The 19,661-nt window shown below is 37.1% G+C and overlaps 1 protein-coding gene across 4 annotated transcripts in view; it reads left to right on the forward strand.

The window, feature by feature from the left end:
- grsm (probable aminopeptidase NPEPL1 granny smith protein) overlaps positions 1–19,661 on the forward strand; it is a 171,817-nt gene that overhangs the window by 74,366 nt on the left and 77,790 nt on the right. For all 4 annotated transcript variants that reach the window (XM_090376850.1, XM_090376847.1, XM_090376848.1 and 1 more), the window contains exon 7: positions 13,778–13,855. In XM_090376850.1, the coding sequence (XP_090232976.1) occupies positions 13,778–13,855 (78 nt within the window). The remainder of the gene's footprint in view (positions 1–13,777; positions 13,856–19,661) is intronic.

The following is a 19,661-nucleotide window of genomic DNA, read 5'->3' on the forward strand; positions in this document are numbered from 1 at the left end:
AAAGGTCAGGGAATGACCACCGCATATCCCGGAGCAATATGGCCTTAGTTGCTAATGCTCCTAAAAACCAAATAACAAACAAACATATGTTTAAAAGAAACTAATCTACCACCACAAGTAATTCCAAAAATCGAAAACTATACTGTATATTAGCATAATAGAAATAACAACAACACTGCATGGAGGTGTGGCCATTCTTGTAAACTCAAGAATCCCTACTAAAAACATTCCACTGCAGACCTCCTTAGAAGCAGTAGCAATACGTGTCTCCTTAAGAATCATGTTAATAAAAAAATTCAATCTACCTATCACCGAACAAAAAATATACTTATAATGATGACCTAGAAGAACTTCTGCTGCAGATCCCTCCTCCCTTTTGTTAATTAGGGGATTTTAATGCACACCACCCACTCTGGGGCTCCCCACATACAGACAGACTTGGTAACTTCTGGAATCGCTGCTTGACAAACATAATCTAACACTGTTGACTACTGGTGCAGATACTTACATTCATTTTGCTACTAGAACAACTATAGCTATAGCCTTAACAATCTGCTCTCCAACATTGTATCCACTCATCTGCTAGTCAGTTCTGGACAATGCACTAAGCAATGATCATTATCCGATAATTTGTGAAATCCAAACAACTAGAATCCCTCAGGCAAATAATACCCGCTTAAAATGGAAATTTTCCAAGGCTGATTGGAAGTTTTCTTCTAATATCTCATTTGATGATGAAATTATCAAACGTCAATCTATTGATGATGCCACACATCACAACTCAGATTCTAAATGTCACAACCAAGGCCATACCCAAAATCTGTACTGGTTCTTTTAAACATACCAATTTGTGGTGGAGTGATGCATGCCAGCTTGCCAAAAAAAGAGAAAAACTGGGCATGGAACCTGTTTCAAAAACACCCAACAACTGAGAACCTTATAAATTTCAAAAACTTAAGGCATCTGTTTTTTGCCCTTTTCCCTTACGATTTGTAAGGAAAAAGGGCTAAAAAAGAATTTTGGATCCAGTTTGCCTCTACTATAACGAATAAAATATACTATATCTGGAATAAAAAAAAATAAAAATAAATTAATGGTAGATTTCTATCAGCATCCTCTAATACTGAGATGGAATGAGCAAAACATCTCCAGTTGAAATAGCTGAAATGCCCTGGCAGAAAATTGCTCTTGAAATTCTCTGGCAGAAAATTTTGCACAAATCTCAGATATATCTGCATGTGAACCATCCTTTCAGCAACATAAAACAAGGGCTGAGCAATGAGGATTAAATTTCAACACAAGACTATCCATATAATCAATCCTTTACAGTTTTGGAGCTACAGGATGCTCTAAACCAGCGTTTCCCAAACTTTTTTGGTCACGGAACACTTTTCATCTCACAATATATTTACAGAACACAAGTTTAGTGGGAGCCAAAGAACTATTTGCTAACCTTTTATTACATATGATGCACTGTGCATCAGGAGCATCTTTATTTTCAACACATGTAAAGCCAAAATTCAAATAACTGTCATCATACTTTCGTTTTGGTCTTTTATTAGTTGGTTCCTGTTTTTTCACTTCAGATTTTTAGAAAACAAAAGGCTGCAATTGTTCATCTTCACTTTGAAGTGTGACAATATTGTGTTCGTTTTCATTACTGCAGTTGCAATGCTCGAAGTACTTCCTTCTCTTTTTAAAGTTTCTTTTTTCAACAACAAATCCACGGTCAATAATAATTCGAAATACTAATAATTATCAAAAAAATTTATGTAAGGAAGTGAGTTTAGTTATGGTATTGGTTCACTTCCTCTTCTCCTTCAACCCATGTATTCTAGACTAAATCGCATACAAATAGCATATTACATCACTACATGCTACTTTTCTGGGGTGCCTCCGTAGCCAGGTGGGAAGGAGCAGCAGTGTGTAGCACACGCTTCTTGATTAGACCTGGGTTCGAGCCTGTCACCACCAAATACGGAGGATGCGGAAAGGTCAGGGAATGACCACCGCATATTCGCGGAGCAATATGGCCTTGGTTGTTAATGCTCCTAAAAACCAAATAACAACAACAGCTACTTTTCCAGATGTCATTACCTCTACGCATACTTCTCTATGCAAAAGCCCGCCAAAATAAAGTGTTCCGCAGTCTATTTGATTATTAATCTATGCCAGTATATTAATAACAAAAAAAAAAAAAAAAAAAAGTTAAAAATTATGATACAAAAGTGGTGTACGCTACAAATATGCAAAATTTATTTATTTTATTATTATTTTATTTTTTAATTATTGATTACAATTTTTTACGGAACACTTGTTCACATCTCACGGAATAGTGTTCCGCATTTCCCAAATCAACAAATTGGGCATCGGCTTCAGGTCCTGATGGGATTTCTTACCTCGTGTTGCAACACCTAGACAAAAAGGCATTAAATTCTCTATTGCTGTTTCTGAGTTGGATCTTCTCTGAAAGCCACTATCCTTGCTCATGGTGTCATTCAACAATGCTAGCTTTTCCTAAACCTGATCATCAGCGATCATAGAGAGAGAGAGAGAGAGAGAGAGAGAGAGAGAGAGAGAGAGAGAGAGTTACCTTAAAAATATAACTTTTCAAGTGAGTTATCATAATGCTTTTTCACAATCTCTGGTACTCAGCTCTACACTCTTTGCTCTTAGAATAAACAGTTTAGCACAACATTTTGGGTAACGTGGAATCTATCTCTATGCTGATGACCTTGCAATATCTTTCCATTCGCAGAATATGCATTCCATTGTCATGGACTTCATGTAATGGTTATCGTCTATCAGCAACCAAAACTACAGCCATTCACTTTTGTAAAAAACACCAACTACATCCAGAACCCAAATTATCATTGGGAAATCAACTGATACCAATCACCAGAAATATCCAATTCTTGGGCATGATGTTTGACACCAGTCATCTCATCTATGACATGGGGAACCGATCACTATACTCTACTCCAGGGGTGGCCAACTTAATTTGTGATGCGATCTACTTTTTTTCTTCAAAATGTGCCGCGATCTACCATCTCAAGAATTTCATTGCACATGGTTAAAAAGGTTACTCAACACATATTTAAAAATGTTGTTTATAAATTTTAAAATTCAATACAATTCAGAATTATTATTTTAAATTCATATGTATTTAAAATTTTAATTTATGCGAAGCTTGTGTCTTCATGTCATCTGCCAAGCTTTCAAAATCTGTACTGTGATAAGGCCAACCGTAAAGAATCTTCTGTATGCAAGTCCGTAAGAGAATAGCGATTCTTTGTTTGTTTCAAATACGAAAACGCCAATTCACATAGATATGTGGAACCAAAACAGGAATTTAAAAGTTCACTGCATTTTTTTACATTTGGGTACTTTTCTCAGCAAACTTATTTCCAAAAGTCTTTTTCCAATGATCTGGCTTTTAGGAAGATATCATTTCGCAATGTAATAATTTCATTTTCAAGTAATATTTTCTCCATGTGAAAGATTTTTCACATGGAGAAAACTAAGTCGACATTAAATGGATAAGAAATATATTGAACAGTCTTCAATTGTTTTAAAATCACTGAATCTGGTTTCAAAATCATCCACAACTTTCTCAATTTCAGAAACATATTTCTCACTATTAAATTCAAAAACAGGATATTTTTGCAAATGATCATGCATGTTTGCAAAATGGTCAAATTTTTTTTCTTTGAGATCCTTAACCATTGCCAAAAATTGATATTTATATGCAGAAATACTACTAATCATGTCACCCACATTTTTATTTTTTCCTTGTAATTAAAATTCAGATCACTTTAATTTACTGGTAAAATCTGTCAAAAAAGCCAGATCACACAACCGTTCTGCATCTTGTAGCTGCTGATAATCATTTCCCCATTGATCAACAAATTTTTTAATTTCATTCAGCAAACTCTGACACAGCCACCTCACATCTGTGTGTAATATCAGATCTGGTTCATTTTCATCGAGTTGCATTTTGAAATGTCTCCTTTGAAGAGATTGTCCTCTGATGGAATTCACGATTTTGAAAGCGATGTCCATAACACTTTTAGTATTTAATCTTTTGCTGGGTAACACTTGTTAGTGGATGATACACTGGTAACAAAAAATCTGGAAATTCATCATCCTTTTGGCACAATTCGATGAATCCATTAAGATGCCCTGTCAGCTTTAGCTCCACCTGTTGTTACTGATACGAGCTTAAATAGTGGTAATTTAATTTTTTCAATAAAATGTTTGAATAAGTTAAAGATATCAAGACCTCTTGTTCTTTCTTTTAATGAAACCATGCCCAGCAGTTCTTCTCTAGTGGCAGAATCATCGAAAACCATACTAATAAAAACGAGCACTGACATCTGTAGATTCATCCAGTTGTAAAGAAAAGGACACACAATTAGCAATATAGCACGCGATTGTTAGCCATTTTTTTGATGCGTCGCATCATAGTATGTTGAGATAATTGCAGATCTTGAAGGGCACTTTTAATTTCATTTTTGTTAAAATTTTCAATAAGAGAATCTGTTATTTCTAAAAATGCTGCCTTTGATGAATTGACAATCAGAAAATGGTGGTGTTTTTTGCAAAAAAAGATGACTCACTTTAAATGAAGCTATAGTTACTGCTTTAAATTGTAAATTAGGTGTCATGAAGAAATTTTGTTGCGCAAATAATTTGGATTTAAGTTCTTCTAATTTATTTTTTCTAAGGTCACTTAGAAATGGAAAATTAGGTGGAAAATCCGATTGGTATTTACCACGGAGTGCATTAAAGTGCCTTTCTAAATTTCCTTTTTTGGGTATAGCCACGGAAGCATTTCAAATCAAACAGCAACATTTTTCTTTCACCATTACAAAAAAGTATTCTAGTTCTCACTCTTGGTGAAAATGATACGTTTTACTCTTTTTCGTAGTATTCATTTTAAATCAAAAGATATTAAATTAACATATAAGTACTGTCCAGTTATTAAATTAGCAAAAGCAATGCTTACTGATTAAAACACTAAGTTGCGCAAACCGGAAAAATATTCTGTCCAAACAGCTAACGTAGGATAATTGATGAAGAGGATTCCCGAATGAGGAAGTTGTTTCCAAAATAACCGGACAAACACACCACCATTTATTGCTCTGTTTGGTTATATCCTTATGAATCAGTTTTGAATGCCTTCGTGATATTTCTCTAAAGCTATTTCTGGAGGTCACGACCATAAAACAATAAAAACAATTTGCACTTTCTGGTTTATTCGGCTTTTCTGTTAGTGCAATCTAATTATAAACGGATAATAAACTCAATCTTATTGCATTTGCAATAATACCGACAGCTGGAATTCTATGGGATTTTACGTTATTATTGTGAAATGTGTTTCTCCTTCAATAAAATCTTCAATCATGCAAAAAAAAAACAAAAATAAATTTTCAAAATCTGCTCTTCATTCCTATTTTTGAAGCTTTGTAAAAAAAAATAATAATAAATAATAATAAAAATAACGCACGGGTAGCGAAACCCGCTACACAATATAAAATTTTGGTAGTATACCTGACCGCACAAATCGAGGGATGACTGTATATTTAAAATTCTTCGTGATCAACCGAAATTAAAGCCACGATTGACTAGTTGGCCACCCCTGCTCTATTCTATCTATACTGAGCTTTAATCAGATCTCGATTATATTATGGTGCTCCAGTTTATGACTCTGAAAGAAAGACTTTTAACATGTCTCAACATAGTGCACTCAGGATTGCTCTTGGAGCATTCAGGACTTTGCCAGTCCAAAGCCTATATATAGAAGCCAATGAACCTCCACTCCACCTTCGGAGAAAGATGCTACACCTCAACTATGCGGTTAAAATAAATAGCCTTCCATCTCATCCTATCTGGTCACACATCTGATCCTCAATGGGTAAACCTTTTTAGAAATAAACCTCATGAAAACAAACCTACAGGAATCTGCCTACACGAGCTAATTCAGCAGTGGAATATGCATTTGACCAATTTTCATCAAGACAGAGAAACCATGCAGCCTCCATGGAAAGCATCCATACCTCCATGTGATGATTACTTCAAATGTTTGGGGGAACACTCCCTGAACAATCAAACCTTTTAGAAACTACATGCAGCCCACTCCTTCGCAAGGTGCCTCCGTAGTCAGGTGGGCAGGAGCAGCAGTGTGTAGCACACACTTCTTGATTAGACTGGGGTTCGAGCCTGTGACCACCAAATACGGAGGATGCGGAAAGGTCAGGGAATGACCACGCATATCCCTGGAGCAATGTGGCCTTAGTGCTAATGCTCATTAAAAAAAAAAAAAAAAAAAACCTCCTTGGCAAATGCACAAACTCTGCAAATTTATACTGTGGTTCTATTAACATCAACAGTCTCTGTCTTATTACCACAGGAATGCAATGTTTTCACTTCAGAACTCTATGCCATTAAGATGGGTTTGACCTTAATTGCTAATAACTCCACTCCAAAGACTATAATCTATACACTCTTTGAGTGCAGTGACAGCCCTCCATGGAAATCTTGCTCTCCACAAGCAAGAAATCCTACTGACAACGACAATATCCAGATTCCTTACACAGACTATTAACTAATCATATGCCAAATATGCAATGCAAAATGGAGAGAAATTTGGCATAACCAGTTAAATAACAAGTTATGAAATATAAAACAGAATCCACAGTTGTGGAAATCTAGTTTTTACCTCAAACAGACATGAAGAGGTTGTGCTTGCCAGAGCATGTATTGGACATATCCATCTTACATGTCTCTATTTATTGCAAGGAAATAATCCTCCACTATGCTTGCACTGTGATTCACCACTAACTGTGAAACATATTCTTATAGAGTGGGATCAGTATCAGTCTGCCAGATCCACATCATTCCGATCCCTCCGTAATTTGAATGAGTCTCTTCAACTAAGACATTATTGGAGACAACTCCAATTTATCTGAATTTTTCCACTATCTAAAACAGATATATATATATATATATATATATATATATGCTCTTATAAACTCTTTTTACTGAACTGTACTGTATCTCACCACAGGAACAGGTGCAATTTGGCCATAGTAGCCCTTTCACACAAAAAAACAACAATAACCATCAGTTTCATTATTTTCTGGAAGACATTAAAGCTGAGCATGACCAGTGTTGTCTACTCTTATTTGACAGTGAGATGGTTGACTAGGAATCACAGTCCCAAAAAGATTTTTTCCACTTTTGATCTGAAATAGATATTTTCACTGCAGAAAAGGATGCTATGAAAACTTGCATCAAATTAGTGGAGTGTGTGATGCTACCAAACAAGTTTTTTGTCATTGTTCAGCAGTTCTGAAAGAAATTCCTCGAGATAAGATTTTTAGATTAGATCAAATGAAATCTGTGTTACAAAATCCTTTTGCTCTTAACACTGATGAGGTTCCAACACAGTTTTAAATGGAGCCAATTGAATTATAAGGTAATGACACCTTGAAAGATGCTTTTTATGAGACAAGAAATTTTCAATTTTATGTCATTCTACCTACTTGAAAGTCCCCCCCCCCCATCACGACTCCAAAACTAATGAGCACAGCATTTCTCAGCAGTTCAATTTTTTTTTTTATAAAGACCCCAAGCATGAGAGTTATTAAAACCTATAGTACTTAGTACCGTGCATGTGTTGAAGGTTGAGAAGATGAAAGATTTATGAGCAAGCAGAGAACTTGCATTCTGTGTTACATATTTCACTTCCCACTTTTCAAGCAGAATCAAAACTAGCCAGGGATATTAAACCACAGAAATCACATTAATCGATTTTAAAATACATCATGATACCAGCAACATAAAGTTGATGTACTTATTGATTTTATAGAGATTTTTAGTAAATCTGCAGAGTGGAAAAGTTGCAAGAAACCTAAATAAGCAATGCAAAAAGCTGGATGATTTCAAAATAAAGCAATGGTTAGGCTGCACCTTGAGCTTCATACAGGTCTGGAAACCTCTTTAGGAAGGATGTTAGTCTGTTGGAATAGATGCAGAAAAGATTAGTCAGGTGCACAAAGGGGTATTCTTATCAAGAAAGACTTCAGTTCTGGAAATTGCAGCTTCTGAACCTAGGCACCTCTGTGGCAATCTGGTAGAAGTGCTTAAGGCTTTAAATGGAGATTGAGTAAACTAAATTCTGATGGCATCCTTACTCTTATTTGGACCACATGTGCACGTGCACACACACACACACACAAGCTTAAATTGAAAAGGAATGGTTGCAGGATAGATGTGTGAAAATTTACTCTCACTGGGTATTGGAGCAAATTTCCATCTGGTGTTAGAAGTCAAAAGTTTGAATAAATGTAAGGATGAATTAGGCAAATTATTGTAAGGGATGGACAGATGGTGTAGGTGTGCATGTGGCGTTGCAAGATTACTTCCTTGCAATATTTGCTACTACTAATAATATATTGTGGGATATCCATACTTATGACATTTTTTATATAATAATTTTAAAAGGAAAAGCTCCTACCTTAAAATTTTGCTTTTATGTGTTTAAAACATGCATAGGATGTTGTAATAAATAAAAATAGTGAAGCATTAGCATTAGTAGAGGCATTTGATGCAAGAAAGCAAGCTTATGCAGCATCAGCCAAAAAAAAAAAAAAAAAAAACCCACTTCCACTTCACCCCTCTGTTCATTCAAAATACCTGTCCAGCTGAGCCTTAAACTTATTTAGGCTATCAACCTCCACCACAAGGGATGGAAGTCTGTTCCACCAACCAACCACCCGCTGGCTAAAGGCAAATTTCCGCACGTCTATCCTACATCTGTCTTTCCTCAATTTGAATTTATGCCTATGCCCTCTCAGGTGATTTTTCTGAGCTAGAGGAAGAATCCCATCAGCATTGAGCATGCTTAAACCATTCAAGGCTTTATACACCTCTATCAGATCACCTCGCTGGTGCCTAGTCTCCAGACACTATAATTTGCAAACCTTAAGCCTTTCTTCGTAAGAGCACCCCTTTGTTCCATTCACTAATCTTGTTGCCCTTCTCTGTACTCGTTCCAGCAGCTCTACATCCTTCTTGAAATGAGGCCTCCAGACCTGTATACAGTACTCTAGGTGTGGCCTGACCATTGCCTTATACAATGGAATAATCACCTCCTTATCCCTGCTGGAAAAATTCCTGTATATCATTGACAATACTCCATAAGCTACTCGTGCAGCCTGTCTGCACTGCTCAGAGAACTTCATATCTGCCTGCACAACCACCCCCAAGTCCCTTTCATTCTCTACCACTATCAGTGTAGTACCACAGAGTTGATACGTTGCTCTGGGGTTGCTGTTTCCCATGTGTAGTACTTTACATTTGTCAATGTTAAACTTCATTTGCCACCTCTCAGCCCATCTGCTCAACCTTTCCAGATCCTGTTGCAGCAGCATAGTGTCAGTAGTGTCCTTGACAACCCTGCCAACCTTTGTATCATCTGCAAACTTGGACATTAAGCTTGATATACCATCATCAATATCATTTATAAATACAGAAAACAATAATGGACCCAACACTGAGCCCTGAGGGACTCCACTAATAACATTAGTCCACGATGAGCAGTGTCCATTGATTACCACTTTCTGTCTTCTCCCCCTCAACCACCCCTTTATCCATAGCAGCAATTTGCCTCCAATGTCACACTGCTCCAATTTGTGTAGCAGTCTTCCATGTGCAACAGTATCAAAAGCCTTTCTAAGATCCAAGTATATAATATCAAAGTTATTCCCTGCATCCAGTTCTTTTGTGACTGCATCATAGTATCCAATCAAGTTGGTCAGGCAAGACTTCCCCTTAACAAAACCATGCTGTGTCTGAGCTATAACTGAAGTCTTGTCTAAATGATCCTGCAGTGCTTCTTTAACCAGTGCCTCCATTAATTTTCCTGGAACAGAAGTTAAGCTCACAGGTCTATAATTACTTGTGTCAGCCTTTGATCCTCCTTTGTGAATTGGGGTCACATTTGCACATTTCCAGTCTATGGGTACCTCCCCTGAGTCCAAGGAAGCTCTCATAATTATGGCTAAGGGTTTGCTTACTTCCTTTGCTGCCTCCTTTAATATAACTGGATAGATCCCATCCACCCCGGGTGCCTTTCTTGTGTTTATCTTCAACAGTTTCTCCTCCACTTTACGCCCAGTTATTTCAAGATTCTGTAGCTTACTGCTAGAGTTGAATACACCTCTGGCATTCCCCTTGCTGAATAACTCCTCGTGTGAATGTCGATGCAAAATATTCATTTAGTTTGTTAGCTACCTGAGCAGGATCATCAACAGTTGACCCATCAATATCAAGTGGACCAATCTGATTCATCCCCTTCCTTCTAGAGTTTACATAAGTAAAGAACTCTTTGCTGTTTTTCTTTGCATCCCTTGCCAAGGATTTCTTGTAATCTGCCTTCGCCTGCCTAACCTCCTTTGTAACTTGGTTGCATATCAACTTGTATCTATCATAGGCTTCTGTGTCATGTGTTAATTTGTAAGTATCCCATGCATTTTTCTTCTCTGCCATATGCCTCATTAGTTCATCTGACATCCATTTTGGCCTAAACCTTGAACAATATTTCTTAGTTGGTATGTAAAGCCTAGTAGCTTCCAAGATAAGTTCTTTGAATGCTTCCCATTTTGAATTTGCTGTTGGTAACATCATCAGTTGGTCCCACTGTATAGAATTTAAATACTGTCTCAGTCCATCGTAGTCGCCTTTACGGAAGCAATAACCCTTCCCTTTACCCCTAATGGTAGTTACCTCTGAGTAAATCCCACTTCAGCACACTGTGATCACTACCACCTAGTGGTTCATTTATCTGCAGATTCTTAATGCATGAAGAATCACTGCTGATAATCAAATCAAGAGTAATATTCCCTCTAGTTGCCTCCCGAACATGCTGATGTAGAAAACAATCATCCAATAAATCCACAAAAGCCCTGCTAATGTGTGAGTAACCAGCCCCCAAATTCCAGTCAATATCTGGGAAATTAAAATCTCCCATTATTAAGACTCTCTGATTTACTGGCCCACTCTATTTCCCTGTACAGTTCCTTATTATACTCATCAGAGTCATTAGGCCTATAGCACACTCCTACTCTCAATTTTGATCTCCCAATGCTTATGTCACACCAAACTGACTCAACACTGCACTGTCCGGCGATGTCGGCTGGCTTCACTTCCTTGGTTTTTATGTGTTTCTTAACTAATAGCATAACCCCTCCCCCCCTTCCTATCCTGTCTATCCTTTCTGTAGACGTTGTACTCCCCAAATTGCAGTTCTGCATCCCTTATATCTGTGTGACACCACGTCTCTGATATCCCAACAATATCTGCCTTTGATGTTTTGAGCAATACCTCAAATTCATCAAATTTATTTACTAAACTCCTAGCATTGGTGTACACGCAAGTATACCTGCACCTGTTTCTATTCTTAGCTACCCTAACACAACCCATGTGTTTACTTGTACCGCAATGGCTCCCAGCAGTCTCTGAAATACCATGCATCTTGTTTTTCAGGCTTCTGCTCATTCTAATAGAAGCAGTGCAAGAATCTCTTTCACCTCTGCCAGTGGCTACTGTCAATCTATTGGTCTTTGTCTTCCCCCAAGCTAGCAGTTTTCCGACCCACCTAACTTTGCCTCGATAGCATCAGCAAATATTCTTGCACCCCATTTCTATTTAAGTGTATCCCATCCCTGTAGAAGCAATCTCTCCTGTTAACAAGTACAGTCCAGGCTGAAAAAAATCCTACCCCTTGAGCCTTGCACAATCTTTCCAGGGCCGAATTGATCGACAAGGCTCTCATCATATACTCCCTCCTATCGTGTCTGGGCAGAATTGCAGACACTTTCAAATTCAACCCTAATTCTCGGCTTTTGTTCAATAGTGACCTGTACTTGTTAAGTAATTCTGCCGGTCTCCTACTCTTAATATTATTAGTGCCAACGTTTACAACTATATCACCTTTTGTTGCCCTTAAAAGATGATATTCGCTCTACAACGTCATCAACCTTTGCCCCTGGCAGACATACCCTGGTCCTGTTCCACCTATCTTTTTTACAAAGCATGTTCCCCGTTTCCCTGACAATAGAGTCACCAACAACTACTAGTTCCTTCGGGACCAGCGCATTCTGCCTTGGGGGTTGTCTGTGTCACGCGATGCCCAAGTGCAAGCTGTGGCGTTGATGTGGGCAGCTGAGAGCTTGGTGGGCCCCTCAATTTAGTTTCTTCGAGGGCATCCACCCTGTCCTTCAAGCTCTCATATAGGCCCACAAGAACGCCGAGTTGTTGCCTGATATCGATACACTCCTTGCATCGCGCACACACAAAGACATCCCCCTTGGCAGTATCATGTCCCGTACCCGATTGCTCTGCAAACATCAAGCAAACAGTGCATTTTATAAGGCTGTGAGTCAGAGGACAACTGCCCCCCTCAGTTCTGCTCTGAGCCACAGCACTTCCATTAGCTTGAGCCTTTTGCTTTGCTGCTCTGAGTCATGATTCTATTAATTTATTAATTAATTATAATTAATTATGTTATGTTATTAATTATGGTAAATATAATTAATTATATTACTTTTGTAATCTAAGTCGTTATATGTATTTATTTAAACGTACAATTTTACTGCTAACGAAGTTCAACTAACGCTATCTAGTACGGTATATAACTATCGTATCACAAAGGCGGGAAAATTACGAGCGGTAATGGAGTTGGAACACGTGGAAACCTTTACCGATACTTTTATGCAATTACAAGGCCGAGTAAAGAATAAATACACCAAATTAATCAGAAAATCACAAAATAATGTTAATCTACTAAATTTAAATCAAAAGTTTTAGAAAAACAATAATTTCAAATCAATAAATAAGAAAAATCCACTTAGTGGCTTTGAACACGACCGTCTCTAGTAGCCTCGTCAGCAGTTGAAAACATTCCATGGTATCCAAGGTATTTTCTTAGTTATAAAAGTTGCTTATCACCAAAATGGGTATGTAATACTGAGACAGCAATAAAATTTGAATTTGATAAATATAAAGAGCAAAATTATGTATAAACATCCTTATGCAAATGAGTATAACATAGAGAAAGGTTGTGATTGAAAAGTGGTGTAATAGCAGTACTTCAGTATGCAGGAATGGCCTGTATTGTTATTTTATTAACTTATTTTGAATAAATATAGTTTTACTTCATTGATGAAATGCTGTTAGTGGAAATATTTACGCTAATAGCACATTGTTGAATTTTGTGACATCTTGATAGAAAATTTTCCGTGACATTTATTTAGTTCTGAGTTGTGCTAAAGCAAAGCCATGATATTTCCTCTGGGATTACTATGGTTTTCCTTGCACACGCACGCACAGCACACACAATTTTTAACTGCATATATAGGATTACTGTTATTTTCATTTCTTAAAACTATTTAAAATTTTTGTTATTGTTAGATATATCTGGAGATTGACTTCATATAAACAAAGAAATGTGCTACCTGTACAGAATTATGTTTTTGATAAATATACATTAGGATTAAGATTAGGTAGGAAGTAATCTAAATGAGCATATCCTTAAGCAGAAGTATTTTTATATGAAAATTAAAACTAAGAAATAGTCTGATTCATTGGAAAACAAATTTTCATATAACAAATAAAACAGAGCTCTTTCTGAAATGATGGATTAATTTATATTAATCCAAATTAAAAATGTAATATTTGCCATTTTAAATGTTTCTTGTGTTTTCTGTAACAGACAGCAATGACAGGAATGAAACGAGATTGTGGAGGAGCTGCTGCTATCCTTGGAGCATTTTATGTAGCTGTGAAACTGGTAAGAACTGTTAATTTTTTTTTATAGACATCACTGATATTTTATTTTATGTGATGTCTATAAATGGGGGAATTTTTCAAAAAAGTTAGATTACCCCCCCCCCCAGTAGCTTGTTGGAATATCTTAGAGCCGCCGTAGTAGCACTTAAGCCTTCCTGGGAAGCAACAGCCATAACAAATAATAGGTGGTAAGAGATTGGGAAATCCCACTCCCTTTTTTATAGTAACTGAAAATGTGAAAAATTATTGGAAATTAGCACTGTGAATAGGTTGAGAAGACAGAAGATACTTGTTGAATTGCTTCCTCAGAATTTCAGATGTTGTGCTCTGCAATATAGCTGCTTATCCTTATTTCTCTCTCCTGTCGTTTTTGTTTTCTTGTGCATTGTTACTAAAGACAGTACAGTAATCTTTCATGTGTCCATTGTCCTTACCTAAAATGCAATTTTAGGTAAGGTTTATTTATATGGTGATTTATTCAAAACCCCAATTAATGTCTCACTGTAAGCTTCCCAAATTTCTCAATATCCATGATTATTTCAAAATTCACCACTTGGATTTTATGTTTGAGATAATAATATAATTTAATTATAAAAGTGATTTAGGTTTTCTAAGTCTTGAATTGAGATTGTATCAAAGTTTGTGTTCCATTGCAACATCATTGAATTTAGAAGATACTTAACTGCTTTATGAAATTGTTAGCTGATATGGCTTTTATATAAAACATATCAGCTAAAGTGCACATTTTGATGATAGCACTGCAATCGTGAATGGAGAGCACAAGGCAACTGGAAGAGTGGAAATGTAAAAAGAAAATGCATATTGAGAGCTTGTGAATGGCAACCTTAGTCTTTAGTAATATGCAGGCGTATGGATTTTGAGTGTTTAACTACTGCTGCTCCACAGTTTACAAAGAGGTACTTCTGCTTTCAAGTAAAGATGATATTTTAGATAAAGTTAGGTAGCATTCAAAAAAAGTAAGGTCCACAGAGAATGTATAACAAACTTAAAGGACTTCATTCATTATTCCTCTTGCTTCTATGGAAGTAAAAATGGCAGACTAGTAAAGGATTAGTTTGTTATAGTTACCTAGTTTTTGAGAAAATTATTGGAGAATGCTAGGCATGTTTTGTTTACCAATGATAGTTTTACATTTATAAGAAGAATTAAGCTAAGACCTTTGGTTTTATGCTTTTCCTATATGTACAACTGAAAGGTTTGTGTAAAGGCAATAGAGAACGTTGGTGGTCTTTATAGAAAATAAAACAACAAAAAAAAAAATCTAATTTGGTGTTGCTAATGAAACATTCATTTTCCATATCAACAAAAGAATTGAACAAAACTGTAATAGCTTTATATAGTGCATGAAGTGATATATTCTTTGAGATTCATCCATTAATTAGATTTAGCTTTAGTTATCAACAGTCGTCACTAGAGATAAGTAATAAAGTATTCTTTGGTGATGAAAAATGTCTAAGTGACTACCTTGGAATTTTGCATATTTTTTGGTTATGTATCCTTATTAGATCATCCACTAAACATATATATTTAAAAAGAGCAAAATGTTTAGTATCAGTTCTTTCAGTTATATTCCAAAAAACAATCTTTAGAAACTTAGTGTTTCACACTTGTGTTGACTAACGGAACCCCAAATAAGCTGTTACATGAAAAGAGTAAAGTTAACTTTAGTGTGCTCACCACACACAAAAGGAAAGAAGTTCTTAGTCTTCACTAAGAACTGGAAGTTATTCAGTTAATGTTTTTCTGTTACTCTGTGCATAATAACTGCTTATGTCAACATTAGTACCTTTTGTTTGTTACAAGTGGATGTAAGTTGCATGTTTAGTTTTGGTAAGTGCTAGGTATTTAAAAGATATTAGCATGCACTTACTATAGAAACAACTTTATTAAAGTGGCCAAAACAAACACATTTGAAGCACCAGATGATACCAGAAAGGAAAGACATGAGCATACAATAGTAAGATGAAAAACAATATGCAACTCAAGATCACTTGCTAATCTTCCCTCTCCTCACTCACTCACTCCCTCCATAGTGTTGAGTATGGGATGGGTGTGTAGGCCTAGTGAATGGTTTTGAGCCACCTTTTATTTTTATCCTTAATATAATTCCATGTTAGTGACATTATTATGCAGACTGTAATGGCCCCGAGTACCAAGCGATCTTTCTAGTGCGATTTTCTAGCATTTTTCCTAGGGCGAGTACTACTGCTTTAATAATCCCTCCACTGCTCGCAACGTTACTGCTGACCGCTCACAATGTCACTGTTTCACCACTAGCAACGTTACTGCTATCACTAGCAATGTACTGCTCTCCTCTTCTGCTGATCGCGTGGTCACTGGTTGGCACTTCTCCTGCCTCCACGTGGTGGGGTCGGTAACCTGGGAGAAGGAATTCCCTCTTCCAGGGCTAAAAGGAGCAGTGATGGATTGCGATGCATATCCACCGCTAGAGCCCACGGGCTCCAGACCTGTTAACTCTGATTCAGAGCATGACTTGAATTGTCCGAAGAGACTACGGACAGAAAAACAAACTACAGACATGCCAGCATTTCTCATAATGCATTCGCTATCCACACAACCTGTCGGCAAGCTATCGCCTTTCCTAATACAGAAATGTTTAGAATCGGTTGTTGGATTTCCCAAAATGGCTAAACGTCTCCAATCTGGAGACCTAATTAAAGCTTCTAAGCCAAGTCACTCAGAAAAATTGTTAAAATTAACAACTTTTTAACAATATTCTTGTGTCAGTAACAGCCCATAACGCTCTGAACACCTCTAAAGGAGCTATCAGCGAATGGGACTTACTAAATGTGTCTGAAGAAGAGATAATTCAAGAGCTTAGCAAACAAAAAGTGACTCATGCACAGAGAATTATGACAAAAAAAGATGGCAACCTATTACCAACCAGGTCCATTATTTTGACATTCAGTACTCTGAATCTCCCATCTTCTGTAAAAGCAGGTTACTTAAACTGTAAGATTCGACCTTACATCCCGAATCCCATTTGCTGCTTTAAGTACCAGAAGTACGGCCATTCTTAGACAGCGTGCTGAGGCAATGCTGTGTGCCCTATTTGTAGCTGCGGCTCCAAGGAGACTGTACAGCTTCCACTCCCACTTGCCCAAACTGTAAAGGAAGCCATCCTGTATTTTCTAAAGCATATGACCTTTGGAAAACAGGTAAAAAAATCCAGAAGTATAAAGTGGAGCATAAAGTCACATACCCTGAAGCAAGAAAGCAAATAATGCTAACCATGCCTAGCCGATCATGTGCATCAGTCACCAAAAACAGCCGCTCAGCTATAACCCAAACAGATGTCTCCATAGAACTGAATATTTCCTTTGCCACCTGGGCCAAAACTGTGCTAACTTAAGAAAACTACAGTCAGTGAGACCAGCAACACTCCTATCAGTATCCGAACTGATGCTATCTCAACCTTGCGAAGAAAGTTAAACCACGCATTAGCAACATGGAAATGGAGGTTCAGTGGATGAAAACAGTACTAGAGTTACATGCTAATGATACCATGGATACAGGACACCCAACCTTTCTCAGAAAGGAAAAATCAAAACTAAGCAGACAGAAACCTTCTCAGAAAAAAACAGTCAGATCAATCTTCCTCAAATAAATCCAACCAATGAATAAATTTCTTCAGTGGAACTGTAGAGGATTACGCAGTAATATAGATGACTTGAATGATTTACTGGGCGCCTCCATAGCCAGGTGGGCAGGAGCAGCAGTGCATAGCACACGCTTCTTGATTAGACCGGGGTTCGAGCCCATGACCACCAAATACAGAGGATGTGGAAAGGTCAGGGAATGACCACCACATATCCCCAGAGTAATATGGCCTTAGTTGCTAATGCTCCTAAAAAGCAAATAACAAACAATGATTTACTCATAAAAGCTAAAGTAATAGGTATATGTTTACAGGAAACCTTTTTATCACCACTAGTTTCCCTGAAAATTAAAAATTATACTATGTTTAGGCGAGACGGGGATTCTGACACTCCTGTGCATGGTGGGGTGGCTATTCTTATTAAAACTACCATACCGTCGAGACATCTCCAACTACAAACCTCCTTAGAAGTTGTAGCGGTTCGAATAGCAATGGGAATATCGTTAACCCTTGCATCCATTTATATCCCACCGAATTATCCTTGCTCCCAGACTGAACTTGACAATCTTATCACACAACTGCCACCTCCAGTATGTTTACTCGGTGATTTCAACGGTACCATCCATTGTGGCGATCTTCAAACATTTGGAAGAACTTCCAAAAACGATTGAAGTATACATGTATGTTGACGATCTCACCATATCCTGTCAACCACAAAACATGAATACTATCAAAAGACAGCTACAAATTGCTTTAACGCGAATTCAATCCTGGACCTTACACAATGGAATCATCTCACTGAACAGAAATCAACTACCACTCATTTCTGCAAACTTTGGTCACTTCGTTCTGCTCCAGAGCTAAAGATAAATAACATGCCAGTTCCTCATGCTCACACTGTCCGTTTCCTTGACCTGATACTAGACAGGAAACTGAATGAACTTTCAAGCATATGTTGCCTATCTTCGAACCATCTGCTTGAAGAAATTAACCGTATTCCCGTCCGCTGGGGCATGTTCCAGCCCCAACTGGGTTCAGCAAGTTAATTCTATAATTTTTACTCTAATTACAGAGCTGAAACTTGCTATAGTTGGAGCCAGAACTGTTTCCTTGAATTTTCCCACTTAAATTTTCAAAACCTTCTATTGAATTTCATGCAAATGACAAAAATGTGACATCAAGTATGCATTTTTTTAGGCCTTTTCAATTAATTTTTTTGCCCCCGCCCCAACCAGCCTAGAGCTTATGAAACCTGACACTTGATTCGTTTCTTGGTGTAAAGCGTGCGAATTTCTTTTTACAGAGAGTAGCAGTTCTGATAAACAACTCCGCCTGAATACGAGTGAAGCGTGGGAAGTATATATCACGTGACCTCGTCAACCATACAGCTACATAGAGATGGGAAGGGATTAGCGTAAATAAACAAAAGACGAACAGGAGCTACTGTTTTTGACATAAGAACCAATAAAGCGATACAGTAGCAATAACAGTTTATGAAAGGTGAACAGATCGTATTTCCTATATTCAACGTGTATTGCTCCAATGAACAGAAGATCAAGGAAATTCATCTGTTGGAAACGGGAAAAACTGGTGTAAAACTGATAACACTGCAATGCGCATTTGATAAAAAAAAAAAAAAAAAAAAAAAGTTTGCTTTATTGTAATTGTTTTTAGTAAACAATATCGGAACAGCAGTTTCCTTTGTTTGATCTTCTAACCAAATTTCGAGCAAATATTTCTATTTATAGCTGCGTTATAAACTTCGAAAACTGGTGCATCAAAAGAAAGGGAAAAAAAATCATCCGCGATGAATTTCTTTCTTTCTTGAAATGTGTACTGTTCACATAACTGCAATATTTCTAACAATACAAAGCTAACAGATTACGACTAACGGCTGCTCAAAAAGTATCGTTAGAAGATATTTGCTTGTTACGCTTTGATGTTAGCATTAGTAGAGGCATATGATGCAAGAAAGCAAGCTTATTCAGCATCAGCAAAAAAAAAAAAAAAAAAAAACAACCACTACTCCCATTTCACCCCTCCGTTCGTTCGAAATACCTGTCCAGCTGAGCCTTAAATTTGTTTAGGCTATCAACTTCAACAACAAGCGATGGGAGTCTATTCCACAAACCAACTGCCTACTGGCTAAAGGCAAATTTCCGCACAT

This window comes from Mastigoproctus giganteus, chromosome 7 (assembly GCF_048544385.1).
Source record: "Mastigoproctus giganteus isolate SK-2022 chromosome 7, ASM4854438v1, whole genome shotgun sequence".
NCBI lineage: Eukaryota > Metazoa > Arthropoda > Arachnida > Uropygi > Thelyphonidae > Mastigoproctus > Mastigoproctus giganteus.